Source organism: Rhinoderma darwinii, chromosome 2, assembly GCF_050947455.1.
Source record: "Rhinoderma darwinii isolate aRhiDar2 chromosome 2, aRhiDar2.hap1, whole genome shotgun sequence".
In the NCBI taxonomy this organism is placed as follows: domain Eukaryota; kingdom Metazoa; phylum Chordata; class Amphibia; order Anura; family Rhinodermatidae; genus Rhinoderma; species Rhinoderma darwinii.
In genome coordinates, this window is record NC_134688.1 from 88,068,364 (window position 1) to 88,094,275 (window position 25,912).

The window sequence follows — 25,912 nt, forward strand, 5'->3', positions numbered from 1 at the left end:
AGGTTATTCAGGAACTTTTATTTTCCACAATTTAATTTATCTTTAAACAACTGCTAAGGTATCTAAGCTTAATTGTCAATTCTTCAAAACGTACCGTAAGCTCATGTAGACGTTGTTGTTTCTTGTGCCTACTCAGTAGAGGATTGGGTTTCCCTGATACTCCATCACGATGTCTGCGGCTTGAGATGTGCTGATAGACAGACATGAATAAAATGGGTTAATTTTTATACAGCAAACTAATACTTTATAGCAATGATTCATTTTAAAACCAGCTAAGAAGTTTCATTTTTGTATGTACAGATAAGGCTTCGTTCACATCTGGGTCAGGGATCCGATCAGGCGTTCTATCGGAGCTTTCCGTCAGAAAGAAAACCCTGACTGAAACAAACGGAAATCGTAGGATTCCGTTTGCATTACCATTGATTTGAATGGTGACAGATCCGGTGCAAATAGTTTCCATTTGTCTCAGTTGTGCGAGGGTTTTGTCGTTTTGACGGAATCAATACCGTAGTCAACTGCGTTGTCAAAACGATGCAACCCATGCAGCACATCTGAGGCAAACGGAAACCATTGGCACCGGATCCGTTATCTTCTAAATCAATGGTGATGCAAATGGAAACCTGTGGTTTCCGTTTGTTTCAGTCAGGGTTCCGTTCTGACGGAAAGCTCCGCTGGAACGCCTGAACTGAGCCCTGACACAGATGTGAACAAAGCCTTATCTTTGATATTTACAATTAAACATCTTGGTTCTGAAAATAAAATTCATAACAACCAAATAAACATGTCACGTCAACATCTTGTTTCCAGATGAGACTTCCTTTATTTCACATTTATTTATATCCAACCAAATATTATATACAACAATCTATTATGTTTTCAATATTTAAAACAAAAAGGCAAAATTAAAAGAAATATTTAACGTTTTTCTGACTCCAAAACTGTATGGAAAATTTTGAAAGCATTAGAAGACTTGTAACAGCATCATCAATAAAGCCTATTTACACTTGTCACTCCTTCCCCGTCCTCCCTCTTACACTGTAGAAACATTGCCGATGCTATGATGAAAAGCAAGTTCCTTCTACAGGCATACATAGACAGCTTGCAGTTCCCTCTTTAGGTAAGGCCCTGTTCGCATCTGCTTTGGAGGCTCCATTGGGGGCGAAAATAGTTTTTGCTGTAGAAAATAGCTCAGCATGGAGCTCTATTTTGTTCTTCAAAATGTAGGAAACGTTGACAAAACCTGATGGAACCCATAAAAGTCAGTAAGTTTTGTCGGCCACCATTGGTTTTCATCATGCAACGCCTCCTGCACTTCCAGTGATGTTGGTATTCTGTTCCAATGATGAAGCAGAACAACGCAACCCCGGAACGCAGATGTGAACAGAGCCTAAGATAGTCAAGTCATTTAAAGGGTAACTAAACGTTCAACAAACTTCTGACATGTCAGTGACATGTCAAAAGATTTGATTAGTGGGGGTCCGAGCACAGAGACACCCACCAATTGCTACAACGAAGCGGCAGAAGCGCTTGTGTGAGCGCTGAGCCGCGTAGTTTCTGTTCGGCTTTTTCCAGAAATCCAAATTATCGGAGTACGAACTCAGACTTTCTATTGAGCCTGTATATTGCTACATTGATTTCCGGAAAAAGCCGAACAGAAACAAAGCAGTTCAGCGCTCACACGAGCACTTCTGCCACTTTTTTTTAGCGATTGGTGGGGGTCTCAGTGCTGGGACCCACACCAATCAAAACTTCTGACATGTCACTATGACATGTCAGAAGTTTGTTGAACGTTTAGTTACCCCTTAATCTATAGCTCTGTCTCAGCAGGGAAAGCAATGGCTGTAGTAATCCAAGTCTCCTCCTACTCCGTCCCACATTGAAATAAATAAAGTGTGTAGAGCTACCTGCTTGAGCTGCCCTTCAGAGGTAACTCTGACATTGCAGATCTCACAGTGAAAAGTTCTTTCCTGGGTGTTGGAATCTGGAGGTCCAGTTAACCCATTTGTCAGCCCTCCAAGTCGTGGGTAAGCCTTTATTGGACCAAGACCACTTCGAGCTTCAAGGATAGTTTTGTGCTTTGTACCTATAACAAATAACATAATATTTATTGGAATACACTTGAAACCAAATGTACAGTCGTATAGAAGACCGAGTTACTTGAGATCATCATGTCTCCTGTGTTTGGGTCCTAACCTTTGTTATGGGCCTCCAGCTGTGACAAGGAGTTTACTGTTACTTTGCAGAGGGCACAGTACAGTGACTTCTTGGTTCCGTCATCGTCGCCTTCTGTAGTAGTTGTACTTGTTCCACCGTTTTCAGGGGTAGTAAAATAAAGCGATTTTGTGTTACCACCAGCTGTCTCGGAAAAGGGTAGCGAATATTCAGGTCCTGCTGAAACAGTGCTTTCATGTGTGATAATGGTCTCTAGAACCTCTGCAGAAATTAACTCTGTGCTGTCCATCCCTTGTTGATCTAATGTAGAAAGGGACACAAAGCAACATGGTTTTAAAATGGGTGCAAAAAGTTAATTTGTTATTAAAGTTAGCCAAAAAGTTTTTAAAGTTAATAGTTATACTTTCCCACTGTAACTGGTGCTGCACATCAACCCTAATTACAAGAGAAATCAGCCCTGGTTTAGTGACGATTGTCAATTTTAGGGCTGCACTGGGTCTGGTTATATATACAGTGGGCGGTCTTCAACTGGTTAAAGTCTACGAGTCTTTATAAGGAAATCCTTTTGCTAGACTCCAAAAATTTAAGTGTGCCATGCCATAGGCAAAGTACACACATTGCCTTACCATATCTGTAATACAGTTATATTGTAAGACCATCTCATAGAAAATAATTGAACATTCCGTACAGTAAAGTAATCTACGAAACAAGGACACTGGTTTGCATGACAATTTGTTGGAACCTTGTATGATGACTAAGGGCATGGCCAGATGCAGCGGACATTTTCTCCATTGGTTTCCACACATTTTCAGTTAGGTCCGTACACACGTTGCAGAAAACTCCACTGCGGACCATAGGATGCGGTGTGGAATTTTGTGTCCGCAGCATTCACTGGCTGTTGCGGACGTGTAGCGGACTTGTTGCGGACTCATTGCGGAATTTCTCCATTGACTTCAATGGAGATTCAAAATTCCGCAATGAAATCCGCAGATGTTATGTGTGTTGGGTTGCGTATTGTTTTTTTCGAACAGGATATTTTTCTTCATTCTGGCTGGAGCTATGTATTTCTAGGTCTATAGCCAGACTGAGGCACCATGCACACGAACGTAAAAACGCCGTAATTACGGCACAGGCAGGGCCATGGAAGTCTATGGGTCTCCCGTAATTACTGGTGACTACGTGTGTGCACCTGTAATTACAGGAGTGTTGCTAGGCGACGTCAGGAGATAGTCACTGTCCAGGATGCTGAAAGAGTTAAACGATCGTCAGTAACTGTTTCAGCACCCTGGACAGTGACTTCCGATCACAATATAGATCAACGTATAAAAAAAAATAGAAGTTCATACTTACCGAGAACTCCCTGCTTCATCCTCCAGTCCGGCCTCCCGGGATGACGTTTCAGTCCATGTAACGGCTGCAGCCAATCACAGGCGCGTCATCCAGGGAGGTCGGGCTGGATGTCGAAAGAGAGACGCGTCACCAGGACAATGACCGGTAAGTATGAATTTCTTTTACTTTTACTAGGGAAAGGGCTGCCCCTTCTCTTTATACTGAACTGATAGAGAGAAGGGAAGCACTCTTCACCTGAATACGCAACGTCTAATCCGCATCAATTTCCTGAACATTTTAGGCAAAGCCGCAACAGAATCTGCAACCCGGATTGTGCGGCATTGATGCGGACAGTGTCGGCAGAAATACGCCACGTCTGGCCATGCACTAAGTAATGTCACACATGAACCTGTTCCATAGATCTTAACTCCTTCTCAACATAAATATACGTCATGCAAAGCCAATGCTTCCCGCAAAATGTCATATATTTACGACAAATACATGGCACCGGCTCAGAAGCTGAGTCGGTGCCTTCATCCCTGGATGTCAAATGTATCTTACAGATAACATACTGCTGTAATGGCGGGGACCGAAGTTAGCGATCGCTGCATTTAAGGTGTTTGCGGCTCATCGACATCCCAGCAATGAAATCGCCGGGGTGTCGGTGGCTGCAATGGCAACCGGAGGCCTAATACTGGCCTCCTGGTGTGCCTAGCATGGAGGCGGGGCTTGAAAGGCTTTTGTAGCCACCAGCAAGATGGCGCCGGCTCAGTAGATGAGCCGGCATCATCAGCGGTGGATGTCAGCTGTATGTTACAGCTGACATCCACCTGTAACAGCAGGAACCGGAACTAGCTCTGATCCCTGCCATTAACCCTTCAGATGCAGTGATCGGAGGCGATCGCTGCATCTTTGTGGTTGTTCGCAGATGGCAGCTGTGCCCTGCAATCGCACGACTGTCGACTGCTATTATGGCAACAGGAGACCTAACAATGGCCTCCTGTCTGCCATTACGGAAGTTGATTTGGCCCAGCCGGGAGGCGAAGCCTAATCGGCTTGCTGTCAGTGAGTGACTGACAGATCTAATACATTGCACTACATAGGTAGTGCAATGTATTAGAAAGAAAATCTGACAGTTGGAATTTCAAGTCCCCTAGTGGGACTAAAGAAAAGTGTAAAAAAAAAAGTGAAAAAAAAGTTGTCAAAAATATAATAAAAGCTTCAAGTTATAAAATAAAACACAATTGCCGTTTTTCCCTTATCAAGTCCTTTATTATTGAAAAAATAAATAAACCATACATATTTGGTATCGCCGCAACCATAACGGCCTAAACTATAAAAATATTATGCTATTTATTCCACGCGGTGAATGGCGTAAAAAATCCCATAAAAAACAATGCCAGAACTTCTGTTTTTTGGTCACTTTTCTCTACAAAAATTGAAATAAAGAGTGATCAAAAGTTGCATGTATCCAAAAAGGGTACCTATAAAAGCTATATTTCGTCTTGCACAAAACAAGCCCCCATACAGCTCCGTCAACGAAAAAATTTAAGTTATGATTCTCACAACAACATTGTGACACAAAAAATACATTATTTTTACAAAAGTAATTTTATTGTGCAAAAAGTGCGCAAACAGCAGTTTATGACCACATATGGGGTATTTCCGTACTCCAGAGAAGTTGCTTTACAAATGTTGGGTTTCTTTTTTCCTTTATTTGTTGAGAAAATGAAAAATGTTGAGCTAAAGCTACATCTTATTAAAGAAAAAGGATTGTTTTTATTTTCACTGCCCAAATCTAATAAATTCTATGAAACACCTGTGGGGTCAAAATACTACACTACACCCCTAGATGAATTCCTCAAGGGGTGTAGTTTCCTAAATGGAGTCCCTTTTTGGGCGTTTTCACTGTTTTGCTCCCTCAGGGGCTTTGCAAATGCGACATGGCCTCCGCAAACCATTCCTCCTAAATTTGAGCTCCAAAAGTCAAATAGCGCTCCATCCCTTCTAAGCCCTGCCGTGTGTCCAAACATCCATTTATTACCACATGTGGGGTACTGTTTTACCTGGGATAAATTGTTTTAAAAATGTTGCAGTGCTTTTTCTCCTTTAGTCCTTGTGGAAATGAGAAAAAATTAGCTAAACCTACATTTTCTTTGAAAAAATTTAGATTTCCATTTTCACGTCCTACTTCCAATAATTTCTGCAATAAACCTGTAGGGTCAAAATGCTCACTATACCCCTAGATAATTTCCTTAAGGGGTGTAGTTTTCCAAATGGGGTCACTTTTGGGGGATTTCCACTGCTTTGGCACCTCAAAAGCTCTTCAAACGCGACATTGTGCCTAAAATATATTCAAATAAAAAGGCCCAAAATCCAGTAGGTGCTCCTTTACTTCTGAGGCCTGTGTTTCAGTCTATAAGCATGCTAGGGCCACTTGTGGGATATTTCCTAAAACTGCAAAACCTGGGCAATAAATATTGAGTTGCGTTTCTCTGGTAAAACTTTGTGTTACAAAAAAAATTGATTAAAAATGAATTTCTGCAACAGCAAAAAGTGAAATTTGTACATTTCACCTCTACTTTGATGCTACAATACTACAGACAACCTGTGAAACGTCTAAAGGGTTAAGAAACTTTCTAAATGCTGTTTTGAATACTTTGAGGGGTGAAGTTTTTAAAATGGGGTGACTTATTCGGGGTTTATAATATATATGTCCCTCAAAGCCACTTCAGAACTGAACTGGTCCCTGTAAAAATAGCCTTTTGAAATTTTCTTGAAAATGTGAGAAATTGCTGCTAAAGTTCTAAGACTTGTAACGTCCTAGAAAAATAAAAGGATGTTAAAAAATTGATTCCAATCTAAAGTAGACATATGGGGATGTTAATTAGCAACAATTTTGTGTGGTATTACTGCCTGTCTTACAAGCAGATACATTTAAATTGAGAAAAATGCTAATATTTGCAATTTTTCGCTAAATTTTGGTGTTTTTCACAATTAAATACTGAATGTATCGAGCAAATTTTTCCAGTAACATAAAGTCCAATGTGTCACGAGAAAACAATCTCAGAATCGCTTGAATAGGTTAAAGCATTCCGAAGTTATTACCACATAAAGTGAAACATGTCAGATTTGAAAAATGAGGCTCTGTCAGGAAGGTCAAAAGTGGTCAAAGAGGGAAGGGGTTAAAGTGTAGATGTGACATGCGCCAGTTTTACCTCTACATTGGGCCCTATTCTTTGGACTATAATATTTTACAAGGAACACCATACAAACAAGCTAAATCTGCTAACAACAACATATGGACATATAATGGACATATACCGGGCATCAACTTTTTGTTTTAGATATGTTTTTTGGTTTTGCTATTTTAATCTGTGAGGATAAGATGAAAAGAATGATCTCAAGATAGAGTTTTGTAAGACATTGAGATGGTGTTTCAGGAGATTTTACACTCAGAGTGGGACAGTGATAATGTTTATTATTGTTGCTATGTGACTAACTCAATCTGGTTTCAATCCTCTTGGCTGTATCATGGGGTGTGTATGCATTTTATGACAAGGACATGCAGCTTTTGGTTGGTCATTATCCAAAGCTTATGGATCCCAGTGAACAAGGCGTAGTTGAGAACACAAAACTAATACCAGGTAATACATAAAGTCTCATAGGCATAAAATTAACTCAACAGAATACTGCATGAATAAAATATTTATAACATGGTAAACTGCTGTATCATATACCATCCAGATAAGAGTTGGCATTGCAGATCACTTGCTTTAGGTTATAGCTTATCTATATATTAAAAAAAAAATATATATATATATAACAGGTTATGCAAATAACAAGCTGTGTAATTGGTATCTCCAAGTGATGACCATTGCCTCCAGTGCTTCCTATAAGCCAAGCGATGTAGATGATAAAGAGTTAATTGTCCATATAATGACAACTTCATCCTTAAAGGGAGGGTATTAGATATATTTTAAAGATTTTTTTAATTCTGTATTCTGTAGATGATTATGGGGGCAGCCACCCTGCCTGAGCTGCTTTTAACAGTATTAAGTGATATGCATTACAGCAGCCACATGGTCAATACAAAATAATAGTCTTGAGATGACCTATTGACCACTATAGGAAAGTTTTCTAGGCATGCTCTATGACCTGTGCAGAGGTCATTGAGTAAGAGAGAAGCTGTGTCCATCACGTATTGTCAATGGTGGATCCTGTGTTATCTATAGAGGTGTTACCGCTGATTGTAATCCTGCCTGTCATGATAATGAGATGACTGCTGAGAAGTGATCTCTACAGAACAGGAAATGTCAGTCTATTGTGAGGCTCAATGGCCAGAGGGAAAACTGCAAGATTATAGTATTATTTTGTAATATAGATAATAACATAGAAAATAAAAACAAATCACCAACAATTCTTTAAAAATATGTTTAACTTAAAAACTTGGTTTAAACAATTGGCCATTTTCTAATGACACATTCCCTTTAATGCAGGTACTGACAGTCTATATGACCTTAGCTAGCACATTAGATATTTAACATGATCATTTCCAGACTAAGCTCAGCTTGGAGGGAAGAAATAAAGAATTTGTGAGACCAGAATGGTAAATGGTAGGTAGCAAATGGAGAGAAAAAAAGAATTGCTGGATCATCTTCATCTTTATTATCTAGGTTTAAGCAAAAATACGGTGCCATCCAGAGGTTGTTAACACTACGTCATTCAAGTGCTGCAAAAAAGCCCTTATGGCTTTATTGACAAAAAAATAAAAAAGTTATGGCTTTTGGAAGGTGGGGAGGAAAAAATGAAACGAAAATCCAAAAATGGCTGTGATGGGAAAAGGGTTAAAGGATGTATACCTTTGGAAACTTTTTTTAATTTTTTTTTTTATATAAAAATGTGTACCAGTGTGACTTTTTCTGATACAGCTGCTTTGTATCCTGTATACAGAGAAGCTGTATCTTGCGCTGACTCCTGAATCCGTCAGGTAAGTGGGACTGACGAGTTCAGTGACAGCGGGTCCTGACACGCAGGATCGAGCCGTTATCGATCACATCTTAGATGTGATTGATAACAGGGGGATACTGCATGTCAGAAACATGCAGGACTCGCTTTCACTAAACCACTCAGTGCCACTGCCGCTGACCTGGTGGATTCATCTCTCAGCGCAAGATACAGCTGCTCTGTATACAGAATACAAAGCAGCTGTATCTCAAAAAGTAAAAATTATTTTTACTAAAATGTAATTACAGAGTTGCACCAATAACACTGATACACATTTTTATTAAACAAAAAAAAAAAGTTTTTAAAGGTGTACATAGCCTTTAATTTTGCATTAAGGAAGCAAATGAACAATAATAATTAAAAAAAAAATCTGTGTATATGCCACAAATGTTGAAGATTTACCACTTTACGGCTAAATAAGGGATTTGGAGCTTTATATGAGCAAAATGGAGCTCTGAAAGATGTACAGAATGTAGAACCTAAATTGACATGATGTTTAAAGGTGGACATTCACGTTGTCAGTAGAAGAAACTGGGACATAGATGTGAAAGAAAGCAAGAACGCACAACTCATCTTTTAACAGGATGTTAGTAGCCCTAACAATGTGCTATGTAATTAGAAGTAAAAGTTGTAAAGGTGTTTTCAAGGCTCACACCTTCCATTTTCATTATGTTATTAATGAAGGGAATCTAAAAAAAAAATCCTGCCCAATGTGGTTTAAAGACAAAGTAGCAGATTTATCAAAGTATTTGCCCCAGTTTTCTGGTGTAAAAACATAACAAAATAGGGCGCTTGGTCCAAACACCACACTAATAAAGATCCTGTGCCTTTTTTCCTTTTGCATACAAAAAAATGGTGCAGGGAAATTGCTGATACATATTAGAAAGTGGTGTAGGGAAATTGCTAAAGATTTCCGACTCTTTTTTAACCAGAAAAAACAATGCCAGCTCCAACCATGAGATGTGCGTGTGCAGTATGTGCACAGAATGTGAGTAGCACGCGGCTGCATGTCTCCAGTGTGTGAATGGCATGTGTCCAGCACATGAGAGGCGTATGTGCTGTTTGTGTCCATCGTGTGAGTGGCAAGTATGCAGTGTGTGTCACGTGTCCAGCGTGTGAGTGGTGTGTGTGCGTCATGTGTCCAGTTCTTGAGTGGCGAATGTGCAGAAGGTGCCCAACGTTTGAATAGTTAGTAAGTGTCCAGTGGGTGACTGGCACATATACAACATGTGTCCAGTGAGTGAGTGGCACGTGTGTGTGGCCTGTGTCCAGTGTGTGAGTGGCACGTGTATGTGGCCTGTGTCCAGTCTGTGAGTGGTGCGTGTGTGTGGCCTGTGTGTGAGTGGCCTGTGTGTGCGGCCTAATGGCGGCCCACACACACAAATACTACAGAGGCTCTCTGCTGTCAGTGTCCGCCCCTAACTTCCTTAATTATTGCAAGCAAAGTGAAGCGTATTCATGCAGTAGCCCAGGAACAAATCTCCCCAGCAATGGGTGACAACTCTGAATTGTCATGTTACAGGAGAGATTGAGGAGTGATACTCAGTACAGTGCAGAAGTGCTGGTAGCAACTACTGATAGATGCTAATAGCACTTTTGCCCTTTTGTGAGGTAGGTGTCCACGGGTGCCCAGCACTTAAGAATTCATTATCAGATAAGTATATAATTCCCTCTGCAGCTGTGTAAATATTTTTCCTATGACGGTATAGTGAGGCCTTCAGCAGCTTAGTAGACATGGTCAGTCTGTCATGGTCTTTTACCACATGTGCAAGTGTCTAGAAAGAAATAAGGGCCTGATAAGCAGAACCATGTGAGTGAACAGAGAGCTAAAAAAAAACTATGAACATCATGATCAGTTACGTGTAATGAGCCAACATATTTAAAGCGTTCACTAGAAAAACAATAAAAGGACAGCAGTGATTTATTCCAGTATTGGAAGCAAGGACGGTCCTGCGCTAAGGAAACTATCCAGGTTACAAAACTCGGGTAAAAATAGCATCATCTCAACTTGGAAGAAAAAGAGACATTGCTTTCAAAGCGTTTTTATTGTTTGATATCCCTGCTATTTTTGCTCTGGTTTTCAAACACAACGATTTGATATATAGGTTCCCAGTATGTGCGAAGGCACAAAGACATGGTCTGAATGGAAATCACACAGCGAGACATCAATGCGCAGGGGTGGATGCGAGAAATAAGGAGGGCACGCTGTGACTAGGATGGGAAATCTGCATCCAACCCTAACACAGTGAGATGCCTCTTACTGAGCTCCTCTCCTCTATCATGACATTTACTGTATATAGGCCATTCAACCAGGTTTATCTGACAACAAAAGAATGTCCGCAACTAATGGCTCTTTCCCCATCAGTTTAATGTCAGGGTGCCGTCTACTATTGAGAAGTAAATGGCAAGCGGAAAGCAAATTGCAAAAAACATAACTGGTTCGTTCTAGAAATAGCACCACACCCGTAGACTGGCTGTATCTGGTATTGCTGCTCAAGAATGTGTCTAAGCTACAATACTACAGACAACCTGTGGACAGATGTGGCACTGTTTTTCGAGGAAAGCTGCCACGTTTTTTTTTAATCCTGTTCAATAACGCCATACGTAATAAAAAAAAAATACTAGATTTTTCAGTTTCGTTAAGAGGTTAATCTTAGTTTCCACGTTAAGGATGTTAAACAAAATACAGCTGCCCTAGGTACCATGAGAAACGTGATGTTGTGTCTGAAGAATTTACACGAAAAATCGTAACTTGCCTTACTACATTGTTATCCAGGATTAGAGAACTGGGTCTGCCTATTTTGTACCAGAAACAGTGCCACTTTTGTACATAGGCTATATCTGGCACTGCAGCTCATCCCCATTCACGTCTTGTCAGTTTCTAAGACTAACCCAAGTAGTTGGATACATGCAACCAGCTCCCAAAACGGTGAAGATTACTTTCAATTTAAAGATGTCTTTCCCTACCCCCCGGCCACAATAGAGTTTGCATGGCCCCATAGGAATGAATGGGGCCGAAATTCTCCCTTGGATTTTTGGGGATATTACCGCCACAAAAGCACGTTCGTGTGCAAAAGCAGTCTTTCTGAATAAGAAAAGGGATAGAAGGGAAATAAGGAATGTCTTCTAGAAATAAATAAACAAGAGTTGAGAGGATTGTGAGAGCACAGAACATGCACTGTGAAAATCTCCTGGCTCAGCACATCACCCATATGTGCAGAAACAACTAACCTCCCCCTGAGCTCACTCACAGCTGACCTTGAAAGTTTTAGTATTCAGAGAAATGGTAAAAACACCTTAAACTGTACCGCCACTTATAACGAGGGAAAGCGTTATGATATGTGAGCACAGGACTTTTATCAATATACGTCACAGATCTCTGGTGTTTCGTTTTTGTAATACTGACCACTGACCGTCAGTTTCACCACAAATGCATTATACCAAAATCGTGGCCACCCACAAGGCTGCTAGGGGTTCAATCCGCAGGCACTTTGTATTGTAAACTGCTGCGGAATATGTTGGCGCTATATAAATAAAGATTATTATTATTACAGCTCCTACTTATGTGATTTTACAGTAAGTCATATATAGGTGCCTGTGGACTGAGCCCTCTAGTGATGAAAGGAAAATCAATGCTTCGTATTATAAAAGCCGATCTCTAAAGACTTATAATGAAGTACATCGAGAAACCACTTCTATCCTGCAGCTTTCTATAGAATTTAGAATTCATTCTTTCCAATGCCATAGATACAACTATTAGTAATATAAATGTTCTCCGTGGTGTATACAGAATACCTTAAAACACCTGTCATGCAGAAAAATGTGGATAATATGAACCATCTGGTGGCAGTTAGAAAAAAATGTGTAAAAGCATTTGTCAAAGTGCGGCAGGTCAACAAAAGCTGTGTGTCACAAGCTCCAACCATATGATCAAATTGTAGCAATTAAAATGACCTGGTAGATTGGAAACTGCACCTGTAAATAAGTGGAAGGGGTTAAATCGGTATATTCTTCACCGATATATCCATAACTTCAAAGGGAGTACAGCGACACCTTTGTATTACTATTTTGCCCTTTGAAGACATATAGTCATATCCGTGTAGGGCATACCTGATGTCTGGTTGTTTATTCTACCACAGGGGTAAAAGCTGTGTACAACCCCTCTTAAGTAAACATAAACCCCACACCCCAATCCTGAAAAGAAAAACGCTCCCACCCTTGGCTTGTGATATGAAGTGAGGCACCATGTACAGGTTCCATAAAGCTCCCCTGAGTAATATATGTAGTTCTATGATATTCATGAATGCAGTTTGTCTGCAGGGGGAAGGAATTGGTTGTTTAAAGGGAAGGTGTCATAAATTTTTTATTTTTTTTATCATATTGCTTTTAATGTAATATTTTCAAAAATTGTATTTAATTGTGTTCTTATGTTTTACTTTTTAATGTTTTCTGACTTTTACTTCTCTATGTGGGCTGCCATGCGCCGCTCCCACACAGACCAAAACTAAGCTCGTTCGTAGAGTGAAATCCGGCGCCATTTTCATGTAGACCGGAAGCCGCTGCCGGACAGTAAGATGGCTACGTCTGGCCGCGGCTTCCGGCCATATGTTCAAGGAAGCGAAGGCGCAAGGAAGAGGAGCGTTGACCAGCGGAGGCAGGCGGCAGGAGCAGGTAATTTATGTTCATGTATGTTCGTCTGTATTATGTTTGTGTATGTTCGTGCAATACTGTCTGCTGAACCCTGTATCTAATCCTCCTAGCACAGTGCAGTCGCTCAGAAAATGGCGGCACACAGTGTAGGAGGTTTGAAGACCTTCAAACCCTTCCTTCTCCTGGCGCTAGCCAGAAAAAGGGAGGGGGGATTGTGTGAGGACACTAGAGGAGAGTGTGCACACCCCAAATTTGCAGCATACATCAATGAGGTTCCTTTACCACATGCCAATGCTGCAATTTTGGGAACTGCTCCCTCTAGTGGCCAGCACATGGAAATGTTATAAATTAGAATCTATTTTATAATATTTCCTGACTTGTGAAAAAGTTAAAAAAATTAAAACAATGTGTTATCACTTAAATACTAATTGTTTAACTGAAAAAAAATAATAATAATTTCTAGCGACACATTCCCTTTAAGTTGTTACTCTGTTTCCAGAAAAGAGGAGTACCTTCTGTTGGTTTGTAAATTGGGCATGGTTTGGATGAGCAGACTGGTATGCAAAACTGCTGAAAAGAAAATGTTCAACTGACATATATCCATCATTATTGTTAACCCCGACCAACCTGCTATATGACAGTCTTTACCAAATGTATACCGTGGGTCCTTCTTCTCACCTCTAGCTCCTACTAGCTGAACCTTAATCACATCAATAGTACTGTGACACAGAACGGCACGACAGCTTGTTTTGCCTCCTGTCTCCCTACTGACTTCAAACTTGTAAAAATGTAATAGGCAATGAAATCGAAGACAAAGTCACATTGACAGCATATGGCTCGTGTCCTTGCTGGCGGCCTGCTCGCATCCCTAAAATACAGCAATATCAATAGGAAGGAATTGTAGCCTGCATTGTTCTAGCCATCTAAACACGTATCAGAACTTGGCTACATATTTTAATTGCTGGCTAAAGGGCTGTACTCTAGGAATCCTGTGCACCACACAGCGGCTTTGCGAATTCCGCCACTTAGAGAAATGTAAAGTAACACCAGTCCGTGACACATTCAGAGGAGCGTATAATGCGGAAAGGATCTTAACAAGAACATAGCTTGATATGTACATCTTATACAAAGTCATGTAATAACTGGGGGGTTCTGGAATAGCAAATGAGCAAAAATAGAATAGCAAAACTTCTTGGAATAAACATGGGGCTATTCTGAGTATAAGACGCCAAGAGCTAAGAATTGTCAGATGTGAAGGCCAGGTGTTCCCTTTATTGTTATAAGTTGGGAATTTACTAGTATATGCTCTTAACGGGTGCCAATATATTGTGCAAGAATATGATGCTCGAATATGAACTGGATCTAGAAACACTGGCACGTCATTTCTACCTCTAGGAATTTTTTAAAGTACTGTAGTTTATTTTAGGACTAAATGGAAGAATTATTCCTTCGCTGTAAAATGTTTTATGGTCTTTTGCTTATTGACCTTCAGGGGGAATGTTGCTGAACGTGCCTGGAGCGCTTGGCAGGCTTCATCGCCATTCAGAGTAAATGTCATAAAACCGTTTGGAGAAGACATGGACTCGGCGGCACGCAAGAGTATACACTGTTCCCACACATGTACAATCCGGTCCAACCCTGCTGAGGCAAGTATTTTTTCCGTTTTTATTATGACATAATACAGCGATATGTCCTGGATAAAAATAGAACCTATCCCCTGGTACCACCATGCCTGGATGCATATACTATGTCCATTACTGCTATAAGGTTGTGCTTAAATCCTCATAACACAAGTAAGATGGCTAATTTAACAGGAGGCCTGAATGTGCATGATGCATTAAGTTCATATAAAAAAAGACAAACCTCATCACAGACAATTAGACGTAATGAGGTACATATGTTCAGTTAAATAAAAGTGAGGGCACCGAGGGGCATGTTCCCTTCCTTTGAGGGATAAAGGACTTAGAAAGAGGGGTGTAATACTTTTTGGTGGATATGTTTCTCAGGGAATTTATCCAACATTCGATAAGTGTCCACAGCTGGAGGAAAAATTACACATTTAACTCTCGTACGCTTAGGAATACGCCTTTCCTGTTGTCTTAAAGCCAATTCTAAACATCTCAATGCACCTCACAGCCCAGAACAGATTGTAGGAATTATATAAAATAGAAAAGCCAGGACCATTTTTTGAGCAGTCAGAATCTTGATGACAGCTAGCGAGATGTAAATGGGGCTGAAGATGTTGGAAAAGTATTTCTTGCCATCAGTTGTCTGCATCATCCTTCATTGGAACCTACCTTATGACCATGAAAGGTCAAACGCTGAAGGTCCATTAAACTAAATGAATCATGTTACATGGTACAACCGCCATGCTAGGTTTATATTAGGTGAAGATGATGTCATTACCAGGCATCATCAATATTTCCAGTTTTGGCTGTAGCACTAGCACATGGTGCCAAATATTAACACTTGACAGCAAATCCGAATGACTTTTGGCAATAAGTGCCTGGTGTCAGAACCTCTACAGGAAATTAATTTCTGAAACATAGTGTAAAACAGGAGCAAATATGAGAGAACCCATGTATTGCCTTGCTTTGAAAGGATTTTACAAAAAAATATGAAGAGGGTAAAACTGTCACACAAGTAATTTAGGACCAGTCAAAAAGATAAATAAAGTTACAAGCAGTGATGTGTCTAGGGTGAGAAGATTCAATATGTCGAAAGGGAAACTTTTCATATTAGCATTTGTAAAAATGATTGATCCCTACTGCTGCGAGAGAAATGAACTAAATAACTTCTTACTAGGAGATGATGATTCTACGTATCAGCCGTGAGCCATTTCTTCACTATTTCTATGTACGGACAGATATGACGTTTAAATAGTGGTTATTTTTAGTAGATATTTAAATACATATAAGAGTGCACAGAAAGATACATTTTTAATACAACTCATGGCCACTCCTCACTCCGCCAAATAGAGAGGGGAACCTCTACTAGCTCAGAATTTGCTAGCTAGTAACATATAAGCTATACACCTAATGTACATTTTTGCTAGTTTTCACTTTTATAGACTATTTCATGCATTCATAAATGGATGAATATAATATATTGCTACCTGTATCTCTTTTGTATCTGACCTATTCAAAGCAAAGGGGTTCTGGGCTTTTTATATACTTGATTAATTTAGCGCAGCACTGAATATGTTCCCACTTTGTATTTACAATACTTTCGATTCAATTGAATGAGCTTAAACTGTGACTGCAGGTGGGGATTGAATTTATAATTTACTTATGTAAATTTATATAGAAGCGTATATACTATATGTCCATTGTTCAGAGGCCGATATGGCTTCAGACCAAGGGACACCTCTACAGATGCACTGGCTGGGCGCTCTACCAAAGTTTGTCAAGAGGAGTCAGAGCCTGAGTAAATGTGCAAATTACCAAGAGGTTTTTAATCGGCTTAGAAAGAAAATTTGCTTAGGTAATGTAAAATCTGACAGATGGTCAGCTACATAATACAAACTAGGCATGAACTCCAGGAAGCAAAGGGTTAATGCTCTTTTGACAATGTTATATCAGGCTCGTATGGCAAGAGTTTGGAAAGTCTTAAAGTGTAATTAGTTAAACCTCCGTGAAATTTGGCACAACTTTACATCTTCCTCGGTTACAAAGGAACTAAATGTCCCACACCCTTAAAATGAGATCCCTGAGGAGCACTATTAAGTTGCTACAAAATTTCCTAAGGTGCATATGTTGAAAAAAGACAGAATATGATACAGAACACATGAAGGTGCTTCTGCTACAATGCAATTTAGCAGTACATATCTACACCTATTTAGTCCTTGTATGACATAACATATCTATGAATTCATTCAATTAATGTGATTAATAACATAAACATAAGCATGGACAATGCAATTTTTGGGTTGTGGTGGTCGAAGAAAATCAACGTATGAGATGTTGACCATTTTTCTTCATCAGAATCGTTTTATAGTTCTTTAAACACGGTCAGATTTTCAGCCTTACCACCATTTTGGTTAAAATATCAAACAGGCGTTACATATGAATTTCATAAAACATTTTCCTTAAAACTATGAGTGTAGCTTGATGCCACAGGGGGTCACCAATAACCCACTCTTTAGATACAGGGCTATGGCCGTAAACGGGATCTTTTCCAGGGTGAAGGAAAGCTTAGTTATAGCTCTGCTGTAAAGTTCTATCCCAAAGGACTTTCCTGGCACAGAAACCTTTATAAAATGTGGATAGATACACAGCATAGTGAATTTGAAAATGGGAAGCAGTCAGCCGTGCTTGTACTTGGAGGTTGTCCATACATGTCGGGTGAATGCTTTGAGGATGAGACGCACTGACGGTGTTTGTAGTCAGATTGTCCCTTTGCACATTACACTGGCAGGTAAACCCAATGACAACAAACATGTTTTGACATGGATGAATAAGAAAAGAAGATGTAGTGTTACATCTCCGTCACCTTTGCTGTCTGTATCACTCTCGCTGGCACTGGGCACAGGGCTGATCATAGGTGTGTTTCTGTCTCCATCTTTTTTTCGGGTTTTGGCATTCTCAATCCCTTTTACTCTTCGAGCATGTCGGTTCCCTTTATAATGTGACTCAGCTTGACTCTAAGAAAAAAAATGTACAATTGCATTACAACAGTTATCACAATCTCCATAATGGTAAGTAGCACAATATCTATGCTGAGGAAATACCTGATCAGGGACATGGCTGTATCATTGTGAGATAGTATATTAACAAATGCTTCAGATGCCATGTGCAGTGCCATGTAACTATATGCTGACCAACTGTCACTAGATGTGAGATCATGTCGGGCACCGTCTATGAAAGGACCATTTGGTGACAGCAGGAGAGAGGAATGGAAAGCTGTATTATTTAAGTAAGAAATATTCTCTATTCCCATGCATATTCGTACCAATTATTTCAGTGATATTCTCAGAGCTCTCCCTGAAGGACCAATAACTGAGCATAACATTCCTAAATATAACATGATTAACCGCCTAGATACTACATTCATACATGGCACACGAAACCATATTTTTTTTACGGTTATCAAGCCAATGACGATTATCAGACAATATAACGTACTTAAAAATAACAGTAATAATGCACATCAAGGGCCTATTCAGATGAGCGATGTTCACAACTGTGTCCTGTCCGAGTGTAGAACTGACAGCACACAGACTGAATATGAGATGCTGAAAAAGAAGACGTTTTTTTTTTACGGACGTGAAAAACTGATGATCATTAATGCTACATGGACGTTCAAAAGTGACACACGGAACGTACTCTGACACATTACTGATTCAGCTCTAATGTCAAATCGTCAGTTTTTCCCTTGTGAAATACAGACGAGATTTACAACTGATGTCTGAATAAGGCCTCAAAGAGTATTTCTCCCGAATCTCTACTCAATATACAGTAAGTTCTTTAGCAGTTACTTAGCTTTTTCGAAGACGTTAGATAACAGTGGTTGTTGTGTCAATACAGAAGTTGAGAGCTATATATGCAGGAAAATTCATAAGTTATTTCAATTTGAAATTTAAACAAATAAGTTTCTATCACTCTGGCAATTAGAGATTGTAAAAAATACTGGACCCGAGACCAAAATAACGGCAGATTTGTACAAAATAAACCCTTTGTGGTGCTATGTGTTACTCTCTTCCATTTATTCCATTTTCTGCTGTCGGAAGGTTAGCTAGAAGAGGGGTCAGTGGGAGTGACTGCAGGACACATGACTGTAGGACCAGACTACACACGGTTTATAGGTAGTCTGTAGCCATGGAAACACACAGGTCTGCATAGGAGTTGTTTACACAAAAGCTATTTTTAGTTGCTTAATTTTCAGATGGATTGCAGCCATAAAAACAGTTGGTTACAAAAGGGTACATATCCTTTAATATCAAAATTATTGTATTTACCAGAAGAGTCCATTTGACCCCAAAAGACCCTGGCCTTTTTACGCAAACTATTGGCAGAATTAATTGTGGGTTCATTAAGCTGACAAATCTATACATTGTCAGTGCCCAACTGAAATTGTAGATGACTTCATGTTAGTGAAATTTGTGATTCCAAGAAAATAGGAATATTTTATGTCCTGAATCAAAGGGGTATTCCAGCCAGTAAAAATTGATGGCCTCTCCTCAGGAGAGGCCATCAACAGCTGATGGGTCGGGGTCCGACTCCCGGGACCCCCGCCATTCGGCTGTTCTTGCTGACTGTGAATATTCGACACGCATTTAGCGGCGATTCACAGGTATAGGTATTGCAGCCTTTTTTCTCATTGAAGTGAATGGGAGAAAAGGCTGCAATACCTGGGAATCGCCGCTAATGCATGTCGAAGTTTCACAGTGAGTAAGTAGAAATGAAGGGGAAGCAGCGCTTGTACGAGCGCTGCACCCCCTTCAAAACAGCTGATCGGCGGGGGTCCATGGAGTCGGACCTGACCCATCAGCTATTGATGGCCTATCCTGAAGATAGGCCATCAATTTTTTCTGACTGAAAGACCCATTTAACCATCTGCAGAATCATCTGTATACCAAAGAGTAACATGCAGCATAAAATATTTTGTGAAGGATTATCCAAAAGATATGAAATATTTCACAAACATTTTTAAAATGTTGAAATAGTGATATCAGCACAATTAGAGTACAGAAAATGCTTTCTCTGTTTTATATCCTGCATTTGCTGACAAGTAGGAATTTCTCTCTTGGGATGTATGGGTAAAATGACTACTACTTCTAAGGACTGGATCTGCTATAGATTTAAAATCACCTTAGTTGTAAGACAGAAGATTTAGGGAATCTACCATACTAATCTTAGGTAATGAATTTTAATTCATCTGAAATAATTTTGCCTTGTAGAGTCATATTACAAAATATTCCCTCTTTATAAGCATCTTCAGTTCTTATAATCCCCTTGACTCCTAACTCTTTGGAAGGGTCACTCATTTTGTATATCAGCTGAGCTCCTTCTCTGGCTCCATCAGTCTACCCTCAGAGATTGCAGCCAAACCATGGGAACCAAAAAATTACGTCTCAGGCCCCTTCTCTGTGTAAGGATATACACATTTTACAGAATCATGGAGTAGATATTGTTATATCCTGCTGAATCTTCTAACACAAGAAATTGGGCTGTGGCATGATACTAGGAGCACCAAGATTGAAAGAAAACCCTTCGAATCTATACAACGGTTCATCGTAGTTGCTAAAGGTTGGAGCTATTTCTTTGAAGTGCAACTCTTGTCATATGAAATCCTTCCTTCTTGATTATGTCCAAATACTGAATAGTAGATAATGTAAAGTCTAACAGTTTTGATAAAGATTCTACTTACTATAACATATATATATATATATATATATATATATATATATATATATATATATATGCCTTCACATGCTATATATATATATATATATATATATATATATAATGCGCTCCAAAATACGAGACAGCACTCCAGAATTTGTGAAAAAATAGGATCACTTTAATGCGACGTTTCAGCCCTACTCCATGGGGCCTTTCTCAAGCAGTCCAAGGCCCCATGGAGTAGGGCTGAAACGTTGCATTAAAGTGATCCTATTTTTTCACAAATTCTGGAGTGCTGTCTCGTATTTTGGAGCGCATTGGTTATTTGGGACAAATAACCGAACGGGAATTTTTTGCACCCCACACAGAAGGAACGGTGCTGCTTTTTCTTTGTTTATATATATATATATATATATATATATATATATATATATATATACATATACATACATACATACATACACATAGTATGTGATGGCAATACTTGAATGAGGGAGAAATATGTAGTACAGTACAAAGAACATTATTCAGCAGGTAGTAACGATGACCACAACAGAAACCATGTGCTAAGATAAAGAGAAAAAATTAACTTCAGCAAGTCACAGAGCATGCCCACAACACTCTCTCCCATAGAAGTTAATGAGTAGTTTTATGACTGAGGTTTTTTATGTTCAGGAGCCTTCTGTAAACTACTGTTAACAGCTCAGATCAGCAGCTCAGGAAAGATGGCTGCCACCATAATCATGTTAAGAAAACAGAATAAAAAAAATATACTGTCAGAAAATAAAGAATATGTTTCAGTACTAAAAAAAAAAGGTGATTCCCTTAAAGATGAAATTGTGACTAAAGTTGAGGACTTAATAGTTCATAAAACTCCCGTCACAATCGAATGCTGTTTCTTTTATTAAAGTGGTTGCCTCTTAAAGGAAACTTTTTAAAATAAAGCTGGTTTGGTGATCAGTTGATTTCTGTGGGTCCAGCTACATTCACCCCAGTTGACCAGTTATTATCGCCTAGGGAAACCTCGTCTAGGTATATATTTTTCTGAATGGCTGTTTATGTATTGCGTTGGGTTCTGGCACATAGAGGGATGGTCCCAGGTGGGTGACCCCACCTCTATGAAGTCCATATACCCTTAAGGCTCATTCAGATGGACGCGTATCTCGGCCATCACGCGGACCCATGTACTTCAATAGGGCCATTCACACGACCGTTATTTCAACGTGTGAAGGGTACGTGAAAACATAGGACATGTCCTATTTTTTTGCACTTCACGCACCCCTTCATAGACTCTAATCTATGGGGGATGCATGATAACACGACCCGCATGGGTGCACCTCGGACGTGGTTTTCACGTCCGAGGTTGGTTACGTTCGTCTGAATGTAGCCTAAGGGTGTAGTCACAAGTGGCGTATTTGCCTTTTATTTCCACAATACACTGCGGAAAACATTACAGTGTAATATGGGAAAAATATTGTCGGAATTGTGGATAAATGTTTCCCATATAATTACAATGTAATGTTTTCTGCAGTGCATTTTTATGGTGCAGAAATACAAGGCAAATACAACACGTGTGACTGCACTCTAATAGGCCATATGGACACTGGTTGTCATCCTGAGACAACGCTTAAAATTTCCAAGAAACTATTAAAAAATGCACAAGCAAAAAGAACAACTGAAGCACATGATGGACACTTTAACTAACTGTAAACTGATAAGCAATGCTTTAAGTTCCTTTTGTAATACCCCTGTACAAGGCTGAGAAAAACAAATGTTGGGCATGAATATGTTATATATACAACCAGGGAACCTTATATAAACTATTTTTATCGCTCCTGACCTCGGGTCAGCTATCTAAGTTTATCCTCCCACAGTGTGAATTCAGCAGAGATAGGTGAAGAGTGACTGTTTGTAAAGCTGCTCCTCACTCTATATACATCTATGTACACAAACAATTAAATGCATATAAACATACAGAGACGTATACATAGACATCGGATTATAAACCCAAGTTATACTACATGCCTGGCTCTAAAAACAACTCAAATGCTAACAGACGTTTCTGGCTGTAGTACGGATGTTGAGAGCTGAAAGGCTAGCCAAGATTTCATTTTTGGCTTTTCACCTACACCGACCAACAGTGATGTATATATTAACGGCATTCCTGGAGAATTCACTCATTCATTGCCCTGCTGATAACATGTATCCAAGTATGAAGCATTTTAGCATATGGTTTTTTTTCTTGACCCTGGAAATAGTAGAAAAAAAACTTTTTTTTTTTAACATGGTATTTCATGTTTAAAAGGGAAGTGTATGGGTAATCCAAGTAACAGATGTAGCTTGACACTCTAGAAATGGGTGCAAAAGCTATAGTTGGACTTACCACGACCAAACCTCTTCATATGCCACCAATGTGAGGGTACTGTGGTGTGGGACATGATGTATTTATTTGTATAATGAGCATTCTGTGCAGTGTGAATACATCACTCTGCAATTATCATGATTTTACATCACAATACGGCATCGCCCGCTTGAAGTGCCACCTAAGTTCTAAATTAAGGTGTTGTTTTTAATGAGGGAAAAAAAGGTTAGGAAGACCTCCTATTAATAAACAATGGGGCCCTCATCTAAAAGTCTTAAAATCTATGTTTGATACATTATCCTTTCAAAATAAAGTAGTTGAGAGGTGAATGTAATATTAAAATGGGTGGACAAGTTTCCCATATTCATGACTACTTATGGTATAGTGTTTTATGCATACGACTATAAAAAAATAACGTCCGTATTACATCCAGAAAACGTCATTGTAAATGGACATATTTTCGTCCATATAGATTTCCGTAAGCATGTCCATGTTTGTCCATGATAGATCCGTATTGGATATGTTTTTACGTCTGTACATATTCTAAGAAATCATCAAAAGCGCAATCCACTATTGTCTCAACCGTAATAAGTTTTTTTCAGTTCTGTATAATATATGCAATTATTTTAGCTTTCCAGTAACTTCCATGGGTATTTCTTAGCTGCAAATCGGAATCCAATGATGCATTCTGCATTTTTATTTTTACGGTATCTATGCCGTGATGCGTGTGTCCATGCATGAATTTTTTATTTAAATAGTTACTTTACACACAGTATTGTGTCCTGATTAGACTAGGGTACCATGCAGTGCTAAAAACATTATTGTGAATTAGGCTTTATGCTGTGTTACTGTAATGACGGGGTAGGGATACAGACAGGTGAGCCCTAATCTACCTGCCACTCAGTCCCTGCCTACTTGCACGACCCATCCTAGGCGACGGCGTACAACTGGGCGACGGTCCCTATGCTTAATATGTACCCGACAGACAAACAGACAAGGGAACACAGAAGCTAAGGGAGAAGGGGCAGTTGCCCACGACAACACCGTGAGCAACAAGAGTAGTGAACGAGCTGAGTCAAACCAGGAGTGTACGAGGTATCAAACGCAGAGCAGGAGCGTAGTCAGTAAAGCCAGGGTCAAAATGAAGCTGAGGTAAATAGTAATAGCTGGAACAGCAGAGCCAGGAAACAAGAGAGAATCACAGGCAAAGACAAGAAGCAAATGAAGGTATACATAGACCGAGGGCGGGAGCTAGAACCGTCTGGCCAGGCTGTGATAGGTTCTCCCACTCCTCAGCCTACCAGCCTGAGTGGTAGCAGATCGAGTCACTCTATCAGAGCTAGGAGCAGATGCAGACTGATTAACCACGGGCATCGACACAGAACCTGTGTCTGGCAGATTCTTTAGTTACATAGTAATATTAGAACGAGCCTATTTTTTGTAATTTTTTCATTTTTCTCATTACCGCATTACAAGAGTCGTAAACTTTTTTTTTTTCGTAGATGCAGCTGAATGAGGACGAGTTTAGTTTTTATGGCCATCATTTTGAAGAATTTAATTAGTACGTTTTTTTGGGAGGAGAGCTGTATTTCTGACACATTAACTTTATTCTATGGGTCGGTGCTATTACAGCAAAACCAAATATGTATAGATTTTTTTTATATTTTAATGATTTTCTACAATAAAAGCCAGTTTTATTGAAAAATGCATTTTTTTGTTGTTGCATTCCGAGAGCCATACCTTTTTTTTTTTTCCTTTGACGTATGATAGCTTGTTTTTTGCGAGACTGATTGTAGTTTTTATTGCCACCATTTCAGGGCAAATTACATTATTGATCAGCTTTTATTCATTTCTTTTTTTGGGCGGGATATGGAATAAGGAAAAAACATAAAATCCGCTGTTTCTTTTTATGCCAAGCGCCATGCGATATAAATAATTATTATGTTTATTCTACGGGTTGTTACAATTGTAACGATACGATAGAAAAAAATAAATTTGTACATAACTTTTTAAAATCCTATTTTCAATGGAAGATTTATTTAAAGTCCCGCTAGAGGATTCGAAGCTGCGATCACTTAAACGCATAAATAATGCTTCAAGTAATTTGTACTCCAAGGCATTATTGCCTGTTAGTGTGTCACTTACAGGCAATCCACCTAGTGTTGAGGGGTGCCAGTGGTCTGACAGAGAGAGTTAAACGCCAATCCCAGCTGTTGTGGCAGGAGCACAGCAATGTGTTAGAGCCGTACACCTTCCACAACCTCGTGAGTACACTGGGCAGTACCCATGAGATCACAGTGATGAATATTTCATTAGCTAAGGGGGATTAAACACCAGCCAGTGACGTATGTAAATTGCAGATATTTATTTCTGTGATCATCGTATTAAGCAATACATTTACTATTCTATTCTACGATGGTAATCAGTAATAAATATTAGCCAATTTGTATATATGTATGAACAAGTGAAATAAAAATGATATCATTGGGCCAAAGGAAAAATTAAAAAGATGCCAGAGTAGTAAAGGACATTCAATATTGAAGACTGGGCAGGAAGAAAATATAAAAAACAAAAAACAAAACAGAGGAGATTGTGGGTGCAAATAGCAAAATGGAGCAGAGAAAAACAGCCGAAGGAGCAGAAGGAGAAAGCAGTTTTCCCTTTTGGCTGCCATTGAGTCGACATACGCTTAACATCTCCCCACGCTGCCTCAGCTCAGTGTTTAGATAACTGGGGATTAACAGGAAGTCGCCTCCGAAAAATTCTTGGCTGGACCCAACCACAACACAGCAGCAGCAGTCTCCTGGGGCAGGGGAGAGTCTGTCAAGCACCTTGCTGCCAGGCAGGCTGGACTTATAAAGCCACGAGTGCAACCAAGGGGAAATAAAATTACGCCGAGATAATCGCTTACTTTTAATCAACGTGATAATTATACTTCATAAGCTCCATATGAAAAATGTGTTTACTTACAACAACCACAATAAATTTAGCAGGTTGTGTCTCCAAAATAATTGAAAGGAGATGATCGGTAACTTTTAATGATGGGCCA

The 25,912-nt window shown here is 39.5% G+C and overlaps 1 protein-coding gene across 4 annotated transcripts in view; it reads right to left on the minus strand.

Moving 5' to 3' along the window:
- The window catches only part of ZNF385A (zinc finger protein 385A), a 211,098-nt gene that overhangs the window by 3,559 nt on the left and 181,627 nt on the right, over positions 1-25,912 (minus strand). For all 4 annotated transcript variants that reach the window (XM_075851880.1, XM_075851881.1, XM_075851882.1 and 1 more), the window contains 4 exons: positions 17,650-17,800; positions 2,194-2,472; positions 1,905-2,083; positions 95-190 (listed from right to left, as the gene is read on the minus strand). In XM_075851880.1, the coding sequence (XP_075707995.1) occupies positions 95-190; positions 1,905-2,083; positions 2,194-2,472; positions 17,650-17,800 (705 nt within the window). The remainder of the gene's footprint in view (positions 1-94; positions 191-1,904; positions 2,084-2,193; positions 2,473-17,649; positions 17,801-25,912) is intronic.